The sequence below is a fragment of the Amphiura filiformis genome, chromosome 17, assembly GCF_039555335.1.
Source record: "Amphiura filiformis chromosome 17, Afil_fr2py, whole genome shotgun sequence".
NCBI classification, from domain to species: Eukaryota; Metazoa; Echinodermata; class Ophiuroidea; order Amphilepidida; family Amphiuridae; genus Amphiura; species Amphiura filiformis.
The window spans coordinates 5701097-5718160 of NC_092644.1; the positions used below are offsets into that span (position 1 = coordinate 5701097).

The following is a 17064-nucleotide window of genomic DNA, read 5'->3' on the forward strand; positions in this document are numbered from 1 at the left end:
TTCTGTTCGTATGGACATTTACAGGTACACTTTATTGATTTGATGAGCTTCATATTTATCAATCCCTGAGAGTGCCTTCTCTGGATCTGGAATGAGCGTTTTAAGCGTTTCGACAGTATTTTTTGTGGGACATGAGAGCACATCAGACATATCAAATTGCATTCTGAATACAAAATGTCTTTCTGATATCAAATAATTTTCATTTTTTGAAATTCACGATATAATACAAATTTTATGACAAATTATTAAAATTTGATATTTTTCACATTTTTGTAATATACCAGTCCTCGTAGTAAATTTTATTAATCTAATGATATATTCTTTTGTGTATGTAGCTGGGACGAAAAGCCAACGATCAATTGAAAATTTTGACCTTTCATATTGAAGATATGGATTTTTATCCCAAAAAGACCTAATTCTTTTAGGTGTTTTGGGGAAAAAATCCATATCTTCAATACGAAAGGTCAAAATTTTCAATTGATCGTTAGCTTTTCATCCCACCTGTACATACACTTTAAGTATAAATCATCAGATTTATAAAGTTTACTTCGAGTATTGTTAAATATCAAAAATATCATATTTTAATGATTTGCCATAAAATGTGTATTACATTGTGAATTTCAAAAATCAAAATTATTTGATATCAGAAGGACATTCTTCGCTTTCAGAATGCAATTCGATATGTCTGATGTGCTCTAATGTCCCACAATAAATACTGTCTAAACGTTCTACCCCATCCCTTAACATTGAATTATTGAGATATCAGCAAGCTGATAATTTCCTAGCAAACTACAAACTTGAAACAATTGGAGAATATTCTGTTTTTAAATGATTAAAATCATTTAGTCAGTGGTTTTTAAATGATTAAAATCATTTTGAAATTGAATCAAATTCAGACAAAAGTTTGCACAGTAAAATAAAATATTTTATTTCAGCATTTGATTTAATTTAGTAATAAATCTGGTAATAAATACAGTAACCAGAAATGAACTTGTACAAAATCACAAACAATCATATTTTTATTTATAATATAAAATATCAAAAATGGCATATGTGTATAACTTAACTACATTGCTTATTATTGAGTTGTAACTAGTTATATAAAGCTTTGCCATTAAACTTGTGTCCGAAATCTATAAAATTGCAACACTATAATTTGCTTTTTTGAAGATTGCCAACAAATATATGCCACAAGAATTTGATATAAATATGAAATTATGCGTTTACATTTAAAAACAATAAAAATGAGATCTTGAACAGGTTATATTAATTGACCTACAAAAAGGTTCAACATCAATTGACAAAACCAAGTAAAGAAATAAACATCTATAAAGATTTTCTGTCTGGACTATCACTGAGTTACAACTGGTCTGACTGGTCTCTTCACGGGAGTCCGAACAGTCTTATTCTCGGCAGATATATTGAGTTGAAATGGATACGGTTGATCTGAAATTAACCAAATAAAACATACATGGGATCTTAACCTCCTGAGCACTACCTGCCAATCTAACATTGTCTCTGATTGGTCAATTACATGATATCTTCACTTTAATCACCAATCAGAATGGAGCTTTGCAAATAATTCACCCAATTTTTTTGTGTGGTGAAATTATTCTAACAATGTTGCTGATTAGTCCAATTGATAATGAAAACATCTTTTTGGCCAATCGACAGATAGTTCTCATGGGGTTAATGTAAATGTTATTTTGCAAGCACACAAGAGTCATGATCACTACAAATAAACAGTTTTGAAGCAGATAAAGTGGGGGGATGGTCCATACAATCATCCCCCCAATGTTGACGCCTGATAATGGGTTTCTGACCAAATTTTTGTTCACGTTTATTCTACTTATACACCATATTTAATCAATTAAGCTTCAAAATAGCAAAAATTTTCGCCCGCATTTGTACCATGAACTTATTCTGTCTACAAAAGGTGCTGCATTGACTATACTTTAAGAATTTTTTTCCAACTCCACCCCCCCAATGTTAAAAAGAAATCTATGCCACTGGTTGCTGAGAGATTTGCTTGTATTTGAAGACATATTTACCTGTGCCTTTGCCACCATATTTGCCATTGGTGTTGCTTGGTATGGAAGGTGAAGATCTCCTCACAGCTGGCACCTTACACAGCATAGCTATCTCATTTGCAGAGGGGTTGTTCACCGATAGCCTGGGATCGCAGGCTTCATGAAGTCGCTGACACATGTACCATTTCACACCCTATATGGAAATTTAGGAATTGCGATTTTGAAAGAGAAAAGGTTGACATCAATTTAGTTTGAGGAGCAAATGCTTTTTTCTACTCCACATCTTATTTTCTTTAAAGTGAGACGTGGAGCAGAAAACAGCATTTGCTCACAGTCACTCAAGTCAAGATTAAGTCAAATTTTATAAAATGTTCAAAAAGAACCAGTACTTAGCATAGCCAAGAACTTGGTGTGAGAGGCAAATTTTTGTCCTTATCTGTAAATTTTTGTGCCATTTTTAGTCATTTTACTCTTTGCCTTCCCCATTTTTTATCCCTGAAAAATTTCTGTGGAGTGCTCTGCCCCCCTGGCTATAGCACTGTCAAGAACACCTCATCTTTATTTGTCGTGAATGTCAAGTTAGTAAAGCTTTGAGAACTTTTTTAACCTAACATCTTCGAGGGGGGTACTAACATGTAAAGTTGGCACAGGTATGTGGGGCAGTCAAGGGTCCCCTTTTCAGGATCTCCAGTATTTCCAAAGGTCCACATTTTTTGGGCAAATTTTAGTTCACTAGACCCAAAAAATATGTCGACATTTCAATTCAGAAGCTCCTTTGCCCAAAAATCAGTTTTCAGTTTCCAAAGTTTAGCACACCCCTACCAAAGATGAGGGTCCCCCAGGCCTAACATCAAGAATGTTCAAGTTCTGTGTAGGAAATGCTCTTTCGAAAAGCACATCAAATGCTACATTCCTTACTACTATGGTGGTGAACATCCACAAGGGACAAAACTCTTACACTGACTGTTACACTTCCTAATACTCACCACTTTCTTACATGCTTCCGGTACATAATACTCATAATCTGTTGTAGTGGTAGAGGCTGATTTTCCTCCAAGTGCCATGCCCCTATGTCCAGATTCTTGAGTGCAAACTAGTCTGGCTCTTGGTATGGTAATCCCCGATTTATTCCTCATGCGATGCTTCTCACGCAATTTGACATACGTATATGATTCTCTGGATACAACAAAATCAAATTTAATTTTAAGTTACGGTCAGGGTTCAGGGGTGAAGAGAAAGAAACCATCAAACCGGAGTTGAGTGGCTGAAATGTGCTTCAAAACTGGTTGTGTGTGATTTTACAGAAACCCAGGAGGGGGGGTGAAATCCCAATGCACCCCTCCCTCCCACAGATTGTCACAGGTTGTTTTGAAGAAGTATCGCCAATTTTAAACTACAATTTATTGAGGCAGATGTGTAGGTTGAGTTATTGGGGTCATCAGCAGTGACAGCGCCAGGAATTTTTTTTTTTTTTCAGAGGGAGCATGGGGTGAATTTGAGGGGCAAAATCAACAATTTTTTGCAAAATTGCAGCAAAAAGTGGAAGGGGCAAGAGTTCTGACGGGGGGAATTTCCCCCCCCATGCCCCCCCCCCTGATTTCCCCCATGCCTGATGGAAATATTAGTCGAACACGTACACAATGTCCTATGTACATGGCGTGCGGGACGGATATACTCATCAAAGGATAGTACCATAACAAAACCGACCTGTAATTGTCTGTGTGTTGCCTTGGATGCCTTGAATGCTTAAATGTGTAGTCAATTGGAAAAGAAAGAGTATCCGTCCAATCAAGGGTTGCCTCTTTGTCGTCCATCGTACTTGATGTTCTTGAGTCAGGTCTTGAAGTAGACTTGGCACTTCTGCATGTCTTTGTAGGTTTTGTTATTGTGGATATGGTAGATTTGACTTCATGCAATCTTCCAGATGCACTAGTTATATTTCTCTGCTTGGCAGCTGAAGCTGGTTTTTTGTAATGGGCTATTTCTTTCGGTGGGTCTTTCAGGTTATGTAGAACTGAGTTGACATGCCCTTGAGAGCAAACATTCCAAACACCTAAGCCCTTTAAAATTGAAAAAAAGGAATAGGTGATTATATACATTTAAATCACTTTTTCTTGCCATATCAGAATATCTCACTCTCCTCTGAATTTAAGGTTGGACCCTGGGGGGAAGGCACTCGAATATGAAAGTGATGTACCTGTGCCCACCAGCGTATATCAGTGTAGAAATTTTCAGAAAAAAGGGGATCATTAGGTATAACATCAAATATGGGGTGATTTTGTACATGAGCGCCCAAAATTTCACATCATTGACAACCTGAAATAGCCAATTTTACAGTACAAAATAGACAAAACTCGTTCATTTTGCTGAAAATGTGTGTGTAGCCTGTTGAAATTTCAATTTTGGGGACTAATTGTTCAAAAAAGGGGGTCATTCAGTGTAGGCTGGTGAAAAAACAGGGTCATTGGGTGTAGGATTTGCCAAAAATACAGCAGGTCTTTTCATGGGCACATAACGTATGTCAATATGCCCGGTTGGACCCACCCTCTTTCCTTGTGACTTTCCTCTTTTTTGCCTTCCCATGGTGAAAATAAGGGAGTATGAGCCACATTTTGCTCCTAGTTCAATATGGAGATTTATTTATAAGTGGATAGCCACTTAAGGAGAGCCAAGTGTCACTAGCAACCATTTTCTTCAATGAGCTATGTCTTAATTTTTACAAAGTACAGTTCTATATGTTGCAAGAAGCATTTCAAGTTTGTAGGTATAATTAAATTTACAATTGTGACCATCCACCACGAAGTGGAAGTAAAGTCAGCTCTAGATCATTTTCTGTTTATTGCAGATTTGAAAAGAATGCACTTTCAGCTTTAAAATGCCTTTTTTTGACCAAAAAGGCATAAAAAACCCTAAAGGGGACTTTTGGCCCTTTGGGGGCATCCGCCCCAGTCCTCCCTTTTTACGGGCCTGGGACTAATGAACATTTTTAGAGGCTTTGGTATCGCACTGACCTTATCCTAGGTGCATCTTCAGGCCATCTGTTGATCTGGTGGCAATTGGTATTCATGACCTGCGATTGTGTTGCCAGAGATCATTGATGTTTAGTCAAACTTCTTGGGAATGGTTTTAATATTATTACAGAAATTTAGGCCCCCAGCTGCCAAATTGTGGTTTTAAAGAGGGAGTGCAGGTGGTACGAAAGGGGAGTCAAGGAAGCCATCAAGAAAGAACAGCCGTCACTCAACAGAGGAGACCTTCGCCACAATTTGGCAGAGGCGTATAATTCTGCAATCAAAAACATTCCTAAGAAGTTTGCACTCAAAATCAATGACCTCTGGCAACACCATCTCGCCACTGGTCAATGACCAATTGCCTCCGGACCAATGAGACAGCCTGAAGATGTACCTAGGATAAGGTCTGATAACGTAGCCTCTCATCCGGGCCTCTCATGACTTCAATTTTATAGTTACAAGTAACAACAGTGGCGTAGCCAGCCTTTTCCTATAGAGGGGCAAAGCCAAATTTTCATCCCTATTTGTCCATTTCTAGTTCCATTTTCAGTCATTTTTTGACACTTTACTGTTTGCACTGCTCTCACAGTTGAATCTTTTAAAAAGGGTCTTGAAACGTATATTTTCTAATGTATTTTGCTGTTGTTATTTTTGGTATATTTGTAAAGCGCAATGTTCATATTTTTGGTATTACGCGATATCAAGCGCCGTTGTTATGTTATGTTATGTTATATGCCATCCCCATTTTATCCCTGAAAATTTTCCGGGGGAAACATGTCCCTCCCTGGCTACACCACCGTATGGGTAACAATGTACAGTTGTAACAATGTAACTTGAAAAGTAACAAGGTGAAGCTGAAACAAATTACACTCACCTTACCAAATCCAAATTCTTTATCTCTAGAACTAAGTTTCAAGAATACATCAAACATGGAAAGCTTGCAATCACCACTCTCATTCCCAGAGTGTTTAGCAACATCCATCAGAAGACCCGAATCATTTTCACCCTTTTCCACATTGACACACTTGGATTTCTTTCCCTTATGATGACTATAACACAATGTCTTATGTTTAGTTTCTATGTTGCTTCGGGTGTTAATGTTGTCTCCGCCATCAGTTCCCGGTGTACTGATACTGATGTTTAGAAGTTGTTGTTGAGCAGTTGCTTCAAAGCAAGACTTGTAGTGACATGGAAGGTAGGAATTGACTGGACGAGTACACATGGCTACATTTTTCTGTAATTAAGACAATAAAACAATTGGGTTGATACCAATAATGTTATCATCATCATCAGCAGCAGCAGCAGCAGTATCGCCATATCCATTTATTTAAACATATTTCATGCAGTGTCGGCGCCACATGGGGAGGGGGGGGGGCAGAACTCTTGCCCCTGTTGCCCTGCCCCCAGTGAAAACCCAAAATACGAAAATGTCCACTTTTTATGCGGCAATTTTATGCAAAATTTGTTGATTTTGCCCCCCCTGAAATTCACTTTGCCCCTCAATGCCCCCCGAAAAAAAATTACTGGCGCTGCCACTGATTTCATGTATTCACTTGTTCAACCAATCTGTTAATCATTCCTTCCTTACAGTGGCATGCACAGGATTTTTTGACCCGGGGGGGGGGGGCACACAATCTTGTTCCTCCTGAAGACTGCCCCCAAATGATGGTTAGATGGTTTGAAAAAGTGACGAGCAAAAAAAAAAAAGGATTATAGGTGCTAGCGACCAAAATCAAGAATTTTTTATAGATCAATAATGCTTTCACAATTTTTTAAACCTCCCATAGGCTCACAGCATAGGTTCAAATTTAATCTTGTTCAGAATTTGAAACTTCCAAAAATCTGAACAATCACATTTTTCAAATCTTCCAAAGAATTAACAAATTTAGTGAATTTCAAAAGAAAAACAGTCAAAAGTATGAACATTTAAAACTTCTGAATAAAAAAATAAAATTTATGTTAAAATAACTTTCTTGAGTCTTTCCAAATCAATAAACTGGAGATCCAGGCGTAGTGTTATTTCGATTGTAGTTAACATGTTTTGATCCAATCCAATTCTTATTTTTTGTAAAATCCTTTTGATGCAATTTGGCGTAGCGTGGGTTTTGAGATCGATTGAGGGGGCACATGCCCCCCGTGCCCCTATGACGCTATGCCACTGGTGCAATTAATTCTTCTCTATAAATCATTTTGATTTCAATTCAAATTTTATGCATCTAACCAATTTCAATTCCAATTCACAACATTTAAATTTGATTCATATTCAAATTAAATTCTTACTTACCAACACTCATACATTTTACTGGGCATTTGACTAATAAAAGCAGTTCAGGGAGAAAGTTTATTGTAACTGATATTGTGATAAGCTGACAATACAAGTGAAATGGCAGATTCCAAATTACAAAATACATGTTGTATGTATTTTCGATTCAATGAATTGTATTGAAATGGAAAAAAACCATTTTGATTCAATGCATCAAATTGAAATGAAAAAAACAAAACAAACATTTCGATTCGATGCACTGAAATGAAAAATAAAAACATTTCGATTCAATGCATTGAATTGAAATGAAAAAAAACAAAAACATTTTGATTCAATGAATTGAATTGAGATAAAAAATGGGGGTGCTAAGGGGTGCCAGAGGGCCAAAATCATATTCAATCCCTATTCCATGCATTGAAATAACATTAGGGGCTGTGCAATAATTATGAGCCCTGGGGGAGGGTAAAATAGGTGGGGGGCAAGCATTTTTTGGCAAGCTGAAAGGGGGGGGGGGCAAGCAATTTTTGGCCAGCCGAGAGGGGGGGGCAAGCGATTTTTGGCACACATTCATGGGGCGCCTTTTAAATAAAAACGCTCTAAAAGGCTTAGGAAAACAGTGCGGAAACGCTATAATATGCAAATTTTCCTGCTACAGCTGCTTTCAACATATATATCTAGACCATTTAAGGTTTGAAAATTGGGATCCCAAAAATTTGGCATGTGTAAGGGGGGCAAAGATTTTTTGGCGGGCCGAGGGGGGGGCAAGCGATTTTTAAGCGATTTTTGGCGGGCCGTTTGAAATTTAACCCCCCCGGGGGGGGAAAATAATTATTGCACAGCCCCTTAAATCCCAGGGCAATTATATCTACAGACTCATGCCTCAGGGGCTCTCAGGGGTTCATATTTTGGTCTTTCCCTATTTGGCTGGTTTCATGTACAATTTTCCTGGCAGAGGCACCAGGGGGAGCATGGGGGAAATGCCCCCTCCCCCAGTCAGAACTCTTTCCCCCAGTAAAAACCCAAAATTACAAAAAATGTCAAATTTTTGCAGTAATTTTGTGCAAAATTTGTTTTTTTTAAACCCCTGCAATTCACCCCCACCACTACCACCACATGCCCCTGAAAAAAAAAAAAAATCCTGGCACCATGATACACGCTCAGGCCCCCTATCAAGTACGGTAGCTCACCCTTCAAAGCTGTATGTACATGCTCTGAAATATTAAATTGTGAAAGATTACAAATGCATAATAGATTTTGACCACTGATTTTGACTTGAAATGACTTCAAATCTGTTCAAATTGACTTCACTCAACCTGAGGCTGTGCAATAATTATGATCTCTGGGGAGGCAAAAATTGGGGGAAAGAAATTTTTGGCAAGCCAACTTGAAGGGGGAAAGCAATTTTTATCAAGCCAATACATCCGGGGTGTCAATCCCGGGGACAGGGGGAGGGGGGACATGTCCCATAATTGGCCAGGGGATGCAGGGATAACCTTGTCAATCAAATACTTCATCTATTTGTTACAATGTACATGTCCCCCCACCTTTTGGCAAAATGGCCCATTTTTTGTTCTTTTCAGCCACTTTTTGACAATTCAAGCCGATTGCCCATGTTGCCCCCCCCAACATTTCAAGCCGGATTAAGCTAATGAGCCAATAGGGTGCAAGCAATATAATTATGGCACACATTCATTGGTGCCTTTCACATAAAACGTTCTAGGATAACAGTACAGAAATACATTTAAATAGCGCTTATATGGTCGAATCCAACGAAAAGTGTACACGGCATGTTCAGGGCCATAACTTAAAAGTATTAATCAATTGGCATTCGCTTTTTGTATTGTGTTTATTCGCTTGATCATACGCTTTCGCGCCATATATAATAAGACCCCTTCTGAAAAAAACTTAGACACAGAGACCCCAAAACATGCTATTTTTACCCATTTTTTCAAAATATTTCTTAAAGTACCGTACTGACGCGAGTATAGTCCCACCTTCGAGTAAAGTCCCACCCCCAACTTTTCGAAAAATTTCAGAAATTAAAAAAAAAAAAAAAAATATTTTTTCAGCTTTGAGTGTCCCAGGACCTAGACCTAAATAAATGCTAGGATCATTCATGGTTGACCTAAAAAAAAAAAAAAAAAAAAAAATATTCAAGATGTTTTGTATTTTAATATGAAAATTGATACTTGGTATTCATGTCATAATCTATTCATGATTTCAAAATGCATTCAAATTCAATGCATTTTGAAATCATAAATAGACTATGACATGAATACAAATTATCAATTTTCATATTAAAAATACAAAAATAATCTTTTTTTTTTTTTTTTTTTAGGTCAACCATAAATGATCCTAGCATTTAGGTCTAGGTCCAAGAACACTACAAAACCGAAAAAAATAAAAAACCGAAAAAATTTGAAATTCGAGTACTGTCCCACCCCCCAATTTTGAAAAATGTTCACCCAAAAACGGGGTGGGACTATACTCGCGTCAGTACGGTATTTTTAAAAACATCTAAATCAGTTATGAAAAGAAGTCATTGGATTGAATCTAAATTGATTTCCTGAAAGGTGTGTATTCAAAGATTGCCTGATCAATTTTTCACATATTTGTACATAATTATGAATTTTGTTTTTGAGTGGTATTTTTTTACATTACCTACGAATACAATTTTTCATAGCACTAGATAAATCTTTAAAAAATGGAAATCACTAATAAATGCGCAATTGATACAAGCTTTGATATGTCCAATACTGAAATGCATTGCATTCGGACATCTTTATTGTGTTTAGCTGCCAGAAATTCTAAATGGCACAAAGGTAGGTTTGGTAAAAAATATGCATTACCTCCGAATACATGTTAAAAGCTGTGCCATTTCCACAAAGTGAGAGAATAGTAAACAATAGTTAAGCAATAGGTGCAGGGTAATACACTCTTTATTTCTACCAAGTTCCAATAACCTGCGTTTAAATATTTCTGAGATGTCAACAGTAAAAGCAAGTATTCGTAGGTAAATTTCGGTAACCGAATGTTACCTACGAATACACTTTGACATCATGACAGTATTGTGAAACACCGCCATTCATGCCAATGCCCATATTGGTACATAACGAAGGCCTGTATGTTTGCTATCAAATCATATGTCAATGAAAGTTGCGAATTCACATACATGCCCACCATGCAAAACTGAATACGGCTTAATTGGTGAAAAATATGTACTGAAATAGACGACGGCCTGCACATTTGAAAGAAAAATCAGATTCAAAGAAGATTAGAAGGGGATAAATACTTGGATTTGTCAACTGTCATGTGTGCTTCATTTTAAATGTTTACCGACCTTCTGGTTTCTGAATAATTTGTGTCCAAATTGATTTATTCGAAGGTAACTTTCGACGTTTTCGCTAAGGTTACCTACGAATACCATGGAAAAAACGACTGTTCTCATTGTCTTATGATCTAGACAACACATTGATGGACCCTGGTATAAAGCTAATTGTAGTTGCCCTCAAACGAAAGGCCACAAGACGTAACTGACTCCAAGATGGACTTCACAAGTCTGCAATAACGGTTTTAAGCGATTTGTGTGCAATTAAGCAAATTAAAGTCACTTTAGTGCCTTTGTTTCTTACTTCAATCCTCTTTCAACCGCTGTGAACCGACATTATTAATACATGATAGGGTCTAAAGTATCAATAAACGCATATAAAGAAAATGATACATTCAAAGTGCTTTATAAAATGAAATTTTGATTATGTATATCCACCAAAAGTCTAATTCTTACCTACAAATACTGAAATGTTACTTACGAATACAGCATAATACATGACATGTGTAATGAAGTGTCCCTACCAATGGAAATTAATTGTCAAAAACTTTAAGCGGTACCCCAGGACACTATTATTACCCATATACGGATTCATTCAACAATTATTTATTATGTAAAATTGCTAATTAACTACTTGCATATCAAAATGAAGTGGTCAAAATCTTGCTAAAAGCATCAACAAAATTTTGATCTAAGGTAATAGCATTTATTCATTTGGACGTACCATCTGAAAGAGATCTAAAAACTACCATTTTATTAATTCATTACCATAATAGCAAAATTTAAACCTATAAACTCAATATAGATATTGTTAAATCGCTCATGTTACCTACGAATACCCGGGTTTCTTCACCTTTTCATTGAATAAAGCGTTAGGTGTATGCGTATAATTCCTAATATTCTTGAAAACATATATCATACTCGTTCTTATACAATGTGTAAATTGATTCATACTCATTTGATAAATAAAATACAGAAACTGACCTAAACTTCATTTTCAAAAATAAACTAGCATAAATTGACTAAGATCATATTGATCGCGTTATAACAATAACAACAAATATTTTCTGATTGAGTTAGCGCTTTCCTGACACCCTGTGGTCTACATTACACTAAAAAAACGTTAATGGGAATATTCCATTTGTTTTAGGTTGATTAGTATTGCGATAGTGAAAGCGCCCTAGTGGTATTCGTAGGTAACATTGGGTTTTGATATCACATTTACTATCACACGTCCCTGGATTTATTTTTCAAGATTAGTAATGGCACTTTTGGTTCCTATAAGACCAATTTGTCATCAATCAATGGGCAGAAGGAAAAAATTGTGGAGACATCTTTATTTCGGACTTTTATTTTTGGCCCGTGGACACTTTTGGTTGGATTCGACCATATATGCAAATTTACCTGCTCACTGCATTCGGAATATTTCAATAGACCACTTGACATGTGACTATTGCGCGGCAGTATGCACACAAATTATTGCCCTGCAGTGTGCGTACGCTTCGTAGTTTGCTCAGGGCATGTGCATTTTAAATTGCCCACCACAATTCATAGCCATTGAACAGTGTAGCGGTTCGTTCAAGCATATCGATAGACCAGTCCCTCGGCCTTTGTTGATAAACAATGATGTCAATTAAGTGGTCTATACCAGTTATTAAAGGTTTACAAATTGGGATCCAAAAATGTTGGCATGTGCAAAAGGGGGCAAAGATTTTTTGGCAGGCTGAGACTGAGTCTGAGAGGGGCAAGCATTTTTTGCATGATGTATGGATATCCAGGGTCACAATTATAATTGCACAGCCCCTTCATTAAGGGGTGGTGCAATAATTATGTGTACCCGGGGTGAATTATAGGGGGGCAAAGATTTTTGGCAGGCCAGAAGGGGGGGGCAAGCATTTTTGGCAGGTCAAAAGGGGGGTCAAGCGATTTTTGGCAGGTCGAAGGGGGGGGCAAGCAATTTTTGGCACAGATATTTTGGGTACCGCTTCTATATTATGCCCTAAAAAGTCGTAGGAAAACGTTAGGAACACATTCAAATATGCAAAATTTCCTGTTTCACTAAGGCCGCATTATCTGATAAGACAATTTAAGGTTTTAAATTTGGGTTCCCCAAAATCTTGCATGTGTAAGGGGGGGGCAAAGATTTTTTGGCACGTCAAAAGGGGGGGGCAAAGGTTTTTTGGCACGTCGAAAGGGGGGGGCAACGATTTTTTGGGGGGGGGGGCAAGCGTTTTTGGCAGACCATTTTGGGAATTCACCCCCAGGGGTACACATAATTATTGCACCACCCCTAACTGTGTGAGTAACTATATGTCTTTTCTCCCTCCATCAGTTCCAAGCACAGCCACAGGGAATAAAAAAAAAAAACTAAAAAAAACTGTGTGAGTAACTATAATCATGCTAAAATCAATGCATTTTGCACTTGCATCTACTGTGGCATAGCATGCCTTATCCCTGGCCTTTATCATGATGTCAATGTCACAATCTATCAATATCATGAATGATGTGAATCAGTGAATTACCGCGACGGCATGCACCACCATGTCCATGTCCATGATCACATTCACAGTTTTACCACAAAAAGTAGGAAATCAAGCAATTGCAAGAACCTGCAAGCTTATAATTCTACAAGCATAAACGCGCAATCAAAGTGCCGCATAGCGAAGTATTTCCAAGAAAATCAACTAACTTTTGTTTCTTTCCTGGTGCAATGTGTTGATGACAATTGACATTGAATGTATCCTGTGGACACCAATCAGCTGATTTTCATGTGTCGTCGTCTGCTGTCTTCGTTTGTAAACACTAGACTTCTTCAAACTACGCGTGCGCTTACTTGTGCTTATTACATTGTTATCCAATCAAATTGCTTCAAAGTGCTTACGTAACAGTTTGTGCACTCTTTTGGCGTACATGTTATATGCAAATTAGATTTAAATACCCAGACAGATTAATTATTCATGAGGTGAGCTCAAAACGAGGCCGTATATCTACTATCGATAACCTTGCAAGCGAAAGAGCTGTGGTACCGACCGACGGATCAGGGTTCGGCCGGGCTGGAGATTGCTGAAGAGATGTCGGACCGTGAGAGTGGTGAGGAACAGCCTCAGGGGCCAGGTAAATATCGCTAAATGTGTACTTTTATTAGTGCACATAGTTCTAAGGTTATTTATCTACCATATTACCAAATTTCATGTTGAGACATTGGGTGGATATTCTAAAATTTGACAATATTTTGGTTGACAGCGAGCTCATTTTGCAAACTGTCTGTGGGTTCTGCCCATAGAGGTCAATCAAGATGGCTGCTTTATTTTTTCCATCATAATTTTGGTATATAAACCACGATATTTTTGTACATGAACTTTGACAACTAACATGTAGTGATTTTTCTGATTCTTGAACTACTATAGTTTGCGATTTGATGACAAGATTTAGGTTTAAAGACTGCATATTTCCATACTACGCTGAAAATTTTACCGGCTTCCATGTTCCTGACATGCAGTGTATGGTATGCGGAACAGCTGATTGCGGTTACAGTGTTTTCATGTCTGCAGGAAATTTCACCACACCTTCACCATAAATTACTGTGCAGTTTGTTCAGAATGAATGTTAAGAATATATATGTTGCTCGATGGTCTTGTGGAATAGACGATTTTACCAATTTGGTGTAGTTTTCGTAGGTGTTGTCATAAGCCGGCAACAGGGGCGTGGATGTTGATCCCGGCATGACAGTCGTGACCTCCACCCCTTTTTTCGCCGGTTTGGCTATTGGGCTATGTGGAGATGTCAGTGCAGTGCATTGTACAGAGAATTATAAATAAATATTTTAGATTTTAATAGTTGTGGACATTTTGGTGCTGTTCCTTCTTTATTTTGTAGTAGTACTACAGTGATGATGTAATGGGTCTCAAGGCAAGGACATTAAATTCACACAAGTTTCTCCATCATTTTTTGGCATATAGTTATTGTGAATATTGTTATTGAGGAAATATAATTTAATGCACAACCCTACTCTTACATGTAATATCTGCCACATAACCCACCACGATTCAGTAAAGGCAACCTGCATGCAATAATAATTTAAGTGTTAAGCTGAATTTATGCTCGATGCTTTTTTCTCACGCATAGACCTACAGTGTTTACTTCTGTTTTCAGAGCATCAAGCCGATCAATCGTTACCAATCGCCAAGGCAAAAACGATGTCGCTTTTGCAGGTTACAGAAATCTCAACTTCCGAGCGATGTTGCTTGACATGTGAATGCATAAACCAATCATTTCCAACCAACTGGACGTATTATTTTGCTAATTTAACTTTCTCGGTTATAAACTTTCAGTGATGAATTAATTCAAAACAATATTGACATCAGTGGATGGTTTATTTATGTATTTTGTGGCATTTACTTTTTAATTGTGATCTACAATCGCTATCAATTTAGTACAAATGCAAAAGCGACGAGCGATGCATCGCAAAGTTTAGCAATTGCCCATCAATTTCCAAAAGTGGTGCATCGCAATTGTTAGGCGATCGAATATAACTTCAGCTTTAGGGGCATGTCATCAGTACCATGCCCATGATTGTCCTCAGGGTGTTATTAGCTATACCGGTAGGTAAAATATCTAATTCTCGATCATGAGAGGATACCTTCTGTGTGTTGCATCAGTGTACTTTTCGTGGAACAACACAATCGCGAAACCAAATACTGGATGACGGTCAATTCTCAAAAGATGTGCTTGCACCATAAGCGTGTATCTTTGCGTAGTACGCTCGACGCAAATATCTGTGTGTAACCAAGTTGCTCTCATGATCAAGAATTAGATATTTTGCCTATAGCCACCACCCATCCACCTGTCATGCCTGTAAATGAGACTACGATATACGCCAAATTCTAAAAATAATATTTGATTACTGTCACCGAGGTAAATAAGTGGCAAGTGCATACCAGATGGGGAAGTCCTAATTTTAGTTTTGATTTAAGGGGGTACTACACCCCTGGCCAATTTTGTGTCTATTTTTGCATTTTTATCAAAAATTATAGCGCATTGGTGTCAAGTAAGATATGTATATTATGGGGGCAAGGACTACAACTACAGCAATGGAAATTTTATTTCAACACAGACAACAGTTGTGGAGTTACAGTCAAAAAGGAGGGAAAACCAATATTTGATCAATAAATCAATAACTATTTGCCTTCAGTTGCTGAATTTTCAGTGCAGTAGTTGTAGTCCTTGCCCCTATAATATACATATTTTACTTTTTTTGAGAAAGTTGCAAAATTAGGCACAAAATTGGCCAGGGGTGTAGTACCACCTTAAGCACTAGTATGCTTGGATTTTCATCATATGGCCATGGGTATGGCATTGGTGTAGTCAGCACTTATAGAGGGTGGGCACTGGGCAAAGAGGTTTGCAAGGCAATTTTTAAGGTGGGGCAAATGTTGACAAAAATCGGCTACACCCTTGGCTACGCCACTGGGGTTCGAGGCCCAGCATGACAGGAAATGACAAAAAGATAGTGCAGGATATTTTGATGTTGATGAGCATGCAGTTTGTGACAGAAATTGTGGCAGTGGTGGACTGGTGGACCCTGGTGTTTCTTAAAACTAGGCAGACCCATCCATTGGAAATTGTTGGTTGGGTCCAGGAAGTAAGGAGGAGGGGGAGCTTTGTCACCGAGTATAAGTGCATTAGTGTCATAAACCAGGTGGGGAAAGTCCTCTTTTGGTCTATGCACTAGCGCGTAGAGCGCTCACCTTTTCACCACAAGGTTGAGGGAATGAGGGTGGATAGTGCAGGGTACTTGATAAACTTTAAACAAGATCAGACAAATAAATCAAGGATAGGCTAGCGATAGGTCTAGTTTGTTTTCATTTCAGGGTCAAATTTTGGACAGGTGGTTTTGGTGAAAATGACTGGACCTTTTCTAAGATCATGCATATTGTGCTAGTAAAGCATAGTTTACTGATAGAAGGATTATAACTTCAGATTTGCTCACCGATGGCTTACATTGGAGGCTATAAGAGCTGCTTGCGTCCAAAGCTAACAAAATCTGTTGGAAATTGAATAGGTATGACATGACACCTTAGTAAACACAGCCAATCATGACTGGCGATTCCCAGGGTCCGACATTTCTATTGGCCTTGATCTACCGTAAAACATAGCGTAAGACTCTAGTCTCGTGTAACTATTGTTTGCAATTTCTTGAATAAAGCATACTTAGCAAGTCAGCCCTGGTCGAAAAATGAGTTTTACACATGTTTCTAAAGAGGACATTTAAAGCTTTCAGAAACTGAAAACTCCCATGTTGACGCGACCTTTCTTTGTGAAGTTACATCAATTTATCAATCGCTGAAAACAATATAAAACAAAAGAATTGTAACACTTTCTTTGCCAATATCTCAAAATCAATATTAGCGACATCCGACTCATTTCCCTTGA

At 37.7% G+C, this 17064-nt stretch overlaps 2 protein-coding genes across 3 annotated transcripts in view; one reads left to right on the top strand and one right to left on the bottom strand.

Annotated features, from left to right (window-relative positions):
• Positions 1 to 1291: 1291 nt before the first annotated feature.
• LOC140138169 (uncharacterized) lies at positions 1292 to 13426 on the bottom strand. The gene is made up of 6 exons (XM_072160099.1): positions 13322 to 13426; positions 5916 to 6275; positions 3738 to 4090; positions 3017 to 3206; positions 2052 to 2223; positions 1292 to 1446 (listed from the first exon to the last, which is right to left on the bottom strand). The coding sequence occupies exons 2-6, from the start codon at positions 6261 to 6263 to the stop codon at positions 1352 to 1354; spliced, it is 1158 nt and encodes a 385-aa protein (XP_072016200.1). The 5' UTR covers positions 6264 to 6275; positions 13322 to 13426; the 3' UTR covers positions 1292 to 1351.
• Positions 13427 to 13602: 176 nt separating this feature from the next.
• The window catches only part of LOC140136849 (transcriptional regulator protein Pur-beta-like), a 73653-nt gene continuing 70191 nt past the window's right edge, over positions 13603 to 17064 (top strand). For both annotated transcript variants that reach the window (XM_072158447.1, XM_072158448.1), the window contains exon 1: positions 13603 to 13746. In XM_072158447.1, the coding sequence (XP_072014548.1) occupies positions 13704 to 13746 (43 nt within the window). In that variant the 5' untranslated portion in view covers positions 13603 to 13703. The remainder of the gene's footprint in view (positions 13747 to 17064) is intronic.

Excerpts from the sequence above, each read along its gene's own strand:
- LOC140138169 (XM_072160099.1), bottom strand. The coding sequence starts at position 6,263 with ATGTGTACTCGTCCAGTCAATTCCTACCTTCCATGTCACTACAAGTCT. Across the intron at positions 3,207-3,737 it reads CAACACACAGACAATTACAG|AGAATCATATACGTATGTCA; the intron begins GTCGGTTTTGTT and ends TGTTGTATCCAG. Across the intron at positions 1,447-2,051 it reads ATATGGTGGCAAAGGCACAG|ATCAACCGTATCCATTTCAA; the intron begins GTAAATATGTCT and ends GGTTAATTTCAG.